This window comes from Quercus lobata, chromosome 1, assembly GCF_001633185.2.
Source record: "Quercus lobata isolate SW786 chromosome 1, ValleyOak3.0 Primary Assembly, whole genome shotgun sequence".
Classification (NCBI taxonomy): domain Eukaryota; kingdom Viridiplantae; phylum Streptophyta; class Magnoliopsida; order Fagales; family Fagaceae; genus Quercus; species Quercus lobata.
In genome coordinates, this window is record NC_044904.1 from 25,935,672 (window position 1) to 25,940,111 (window position 4,440).

The 4,440-nt window shown below is 37.2% G+C and overlaps 1 protein-coding gene across 1 annotated transcript; it reads left to right on the forward strand.

Annotated features, from left to right (window-relative positions):
* Positions 1 to 229: 229 nt before the first annotated feature.
* On the forward strand, positions 230 to 3,321 carry LOC115951593 (cation/H(+) antiporter 15-like). Its single transcript, XM_031068768.1, has 5 exons — positions 230 to 436; positions 803 to 958; positions 1,112 to 1,204; positions 1,451 to 1,582; positions 2,245 to 3,321. The coding sequence occupies exons 1-5, from the start codon at positions 230 to 232 to the stop codon at positions 3,319 to 3,321; spliced, it is 1,665 nt and encodes a 554-aa protein (XP_030924628.1).
* The last annotated feature ends 1,119 nt before the right edge of the window (positions 3,322 to 4,440 follow it).

A 4,440-nucleotide genomic window follows, 5' to 3' on the forward strand; every position in this document is an offset into this window, starting at 1 on the left:
AATAAATGATAGATTGTTCGCTGTAATTTGAAGAATATAAAGTGAAACACTGAAGTTGAATTAGGGGGAGAGGGTTTGACTACCCCACACCGTTCATGTGTCGATAAATTTTCTCATCCAATTATTCACGTTCGTCTACACCGTGGATGACATATTTACTTCTTTCTCTCTCTCTCTATCTCACAATTTTGTTCTTCCAGTGAGGCCTTAGCTTCTACATGTTTTGAACATGGTACAGAACGATTTGCGAAATGTGACCTCTGTCTGTGAGCCACGACAAAATCTATCAAGTAGAGGGATCTTTTTTGATGATAATCCGTTTGATTTCGCAGTTCCAGTCCTTTGCGCACAACTATCCATATCCGCCTTGATCAATGCCTTCTTACAACTTGTTCTTTCCCCAGTAGGTGAAACTGCTTTTATTTCACAGATGTGGGTAAGCTTTACATTCTTACTTATGTATTCAACACACTACCTGATTTCCCTTCTCCCTCATTTTAAAAAAAGAAGGAAATATAAATGTATAAATAATGATACTTAACGGTGAATCCCAACACTTTTCCATGCACATCAATTTCTTGATATATATATACACATATATATATATATATATATATGTATATATATTTTTTTAGAGTAATGCTAATTATGCAACGCAATGATCATATTGTCCTTTCCATGTTATTCAATCATAACGAGATATATGGCCTTTGAGAAAGATGAAACTATAAACAGGAAAAATAAACTAATTAATTTCTGCTTTTTATTTTATCTCATTCTTTATGGTTTTGAATGTGATCAGACCGGTATTGCAATGGGACCTTCGATTCTTGGAAAATTCGGTGCATTGGCTGCGACGATCTACCCCAAAAAAAGTCTGTATTTAAGAAAAACATTAGGGAACTTCGCATGCCTTCTCTTCATGTTCCTCGTTGGAGTCAAAATGGATTTGAGTATGGTAACAAAATCAGGAAAAAAGGCACTCGTCATTGGGTTATGTGCTTTCTTATTGCCACTAACGCCAAGCACAGTCTTTGCTTCCATTTTAAAGCATAACGTTACCACGGAACAGAATTTATATAAGTCCCTAATTCCAATTGCTGTATTTCAGTCTACAAGTTCCTTCCATGTTATTGCATGCCTTTTAGCCGATTTAAATCTTCTTAATTCAGAGCTTGGCCGATTGGCTACTTCCTCTTCTATGGTCAGTGGGATATGCTCTTGGATTTGGTTAATGATATCATTAATGGTGAGGCAAAGCTCAATAAGCAATAAAAATACTATACCATTACAGTTATTAGGTGTAGCCAGCATGCTGTGTATCATAATATGCATCATGAGGCCCATCTTATTATGGCTGACTAGGGAAACAGCTAAAAGGAAAGCACTCAAAGAGAGTCATTTCATTTTCATCTTTCTCATGATACTGATGTGTGCCCTCCTTGGTGAGGTCAATGGGGTACATTTCATGTTGGGGCCTATGATTTTAGGCTTGGCTGTACCAGATGGTTGGCCGTTAGGATCAGCAATAGTCGATAAGCTTGATTCCTATGTTTCGTCAATTCTCTTGCCAAGCTATTTTGTATACAGCTGCGCGGCCATAGATCTTGCTTTGATAAATTTGAAGACTACTGGAATTGTAGCGATGTTGGCTTTATGTAGCTTGCTGGGGAAGTTCATGGGAACCATGTTGCCTTCGCTCTACTACAAAATGCCCATCATTGACTCGCTCTGCTGAGGCCTCATCATGAGCTCCCAAGGCATCACTGATATGTTCATTTTACAAAACGGGATTCTCCTCTTTGTAAGAACAACTCATTTATTCATGCTTCTCATGGGGGTACATATATAGTAAGTTGCATTCTGCAAAAAGAACTAGGAGTTGGTTTCAATCCCGAAAAACCATCTATTTTGCTTTCCAAAAAGGAGAGAAGGCTGAAAAAAATTACAACCAAACACTTGAGCGAGGTATTGATGAGTGTACGTTTGAATGCAGGATTTTGCTGAGAGCTTATTTGCTTATTTATAGAAAATTGTTTAAAGTATAGTTGAATCTAGAAAAGCGAGGTTTAAAAAAAATGTAGACAAGCAAATAAGGAAAAAAAGGCTAAAAACAAAAGTTTGTATTCAAATGCACTCTGATATCAACTAACTGAAACTTTCCAAAATCCCAAATGTATCTTTCGCATTAATTTGCTCACCTACTCGTGTTGACATGAAGGCATTCCTGCTTTTTCCTTGCAGATTATTGACATCGAATCATATAATTCACTGATTATAACCATGGTTTTGATGACGCAAACCCTCACTCCCATAGTGAAATTACTCTACAAACCATCCAAGAGATACATGGGCGTCAACAGGAGGAGTATCCAGCATACAATGGCTAATGAAGAGCTCCGTTTGTTGGCCTGCACTTTCAATCAAAACAGCACTCCTTCCATCATCAATCTTCTCGAAGTCTCCCATCCAATGCTTAGAAGCCCTATCTGCTTCTATATTGTCCATCTCATGGAACTACTAGGCAGATCATCTCCAATTCTCGTGGTGCATCAAAAAGGCAAAAGGAGTTCTATTCATTCCCATCATTCTGACCACGTAATAAACGCTTTCCGGCTATATGAGCAACATAGTCGTGGTAAGGTAATGGTGCATCCATTTACGGCCATTGCACCGTATGCCACAATGCATGATGAGATATGCAACCTTGCTTTTGAGAAGAGAGTATCAATGGTGATTATCCCTTTTCATAAGCGCTGGATATTGCATGGTTCAGAGGAGTGTGACAACCCCATAAAAGCTGTCAACTTCAAAATTCTTAAGAATGCCCCATGCTCAGTCGGAATCTTGGTGGATAAAGGGACATTAAGTGGGAGGAATTTAGGGAGTCGAAAACCTTTGTACAGTATTGGAATGATCTTTGTGGGAGGGCCGGATGATCGCGAAGCATTAACATATGCCATGCGCATGGCGGAACACCCCAAAGTTAGCCTTACAGTTATTCAGTTGGTTCAGCCTCATAAAAAGAGTAATGAGCTTGATTTTGATATTATCAAACGGTTTAAGATGCCTAATATCCATCAAAAGCACTATTTATATAGAGAGGAAGTTGTAAAAGACAGTGTGGAAATGATAAATGTGATTAAATCACTAGAAAATCTTTATGAACTAATTTTGGTAGGAAGACAGCATGAAAGTAATTCGCCATTGTTTATGGGACTTACTTTATGGAATGAGTATCCTGAGCTAGGGTACTTGGGGGACATGCTAGTGTCATCAGAGTCTGATTGGAAGGTATCAGTGTTGGTGGTGCAACAATAAACATCTGAAGGTGCCTCAAGGATTCAAGCTCCTTATGGAAGACTCATTCTCAATAAACGGAAGTACATCAAGCGATACGAGGAAATTGTGGCCCGGTTCCCCACAAGACCATCTGAAAACTGATACAGTCAAACATAAAATGAAGGACAATTTTAGGAAAAGATGGTTTATGCATTGATGATTTTTCTGCTCTATTTGAAGAGAATTCTTATTTTTTAGAAGAAGCTTTTCACCAAGATGTAATCGTTGCTTTTTAGTCTATAGACGGAATAAAATTCACAGCATTCCATAAAGTAAATAATGAATGAATGACAATAAAGGTTTACACTTATATCGAGTGAGAGGAATACAAATCCTTTATATTACTTTTTGTATTCCACTTTATATTTTATCAATCACAATTTACTATGTGTTTAATTTTTTTTTTTCTTTTCAAGCTTTAGTTGTTTTATAAGAAAAGTTAAATAAATACATGATAAGTTGTGATTGGTGGAACAAAAAGTATAACACAAAAAGTGGTATAGATAATTTGTGTTTAGTTGAGAGAATCTCAAAAATTAATTAATGTGACCATGTGAGGGACATTTTGCATTGCAAATGCAATTCAAAGCTCCGAATCCTAGCTAGTATGCATTCAATGGCCAGATAATGTTATGACAATAATTAAGCTTCTTGAAGCATCTTGTCCAACTAGACAAAACCCTATAGATGTTTATGCACTTCACCTTATTGAATTAATTGGCCGAGCCTCCCCTATTTTTATTTCCCACCAAGTGCTGAAAAAGAAGAGCCCAAATATTCTTTCCCATTTTTTGTAGTTCACTCAATACTCCACTAATAAAAACTTGCCACATGTTAACATATTTAGTTAAATCCTAACATTATGACTTTTCTTATTTTAAGTTTTTAACTACCTAAAATAAAATAAAAAAACCGAACACTCCCACCACCACTTGGTCGGCGCCAGTCGTGGACATCATCAACATCACCGATGTACGCTCACAGTCAACCACCTTCTCTGGTCACCAAGTCCACATCACTGATCACAAGCTTGCCACCCGCTCAATCCTAAATCCACCATTAATGAAACCCAAAATTGATTAATAAACCAAACACACT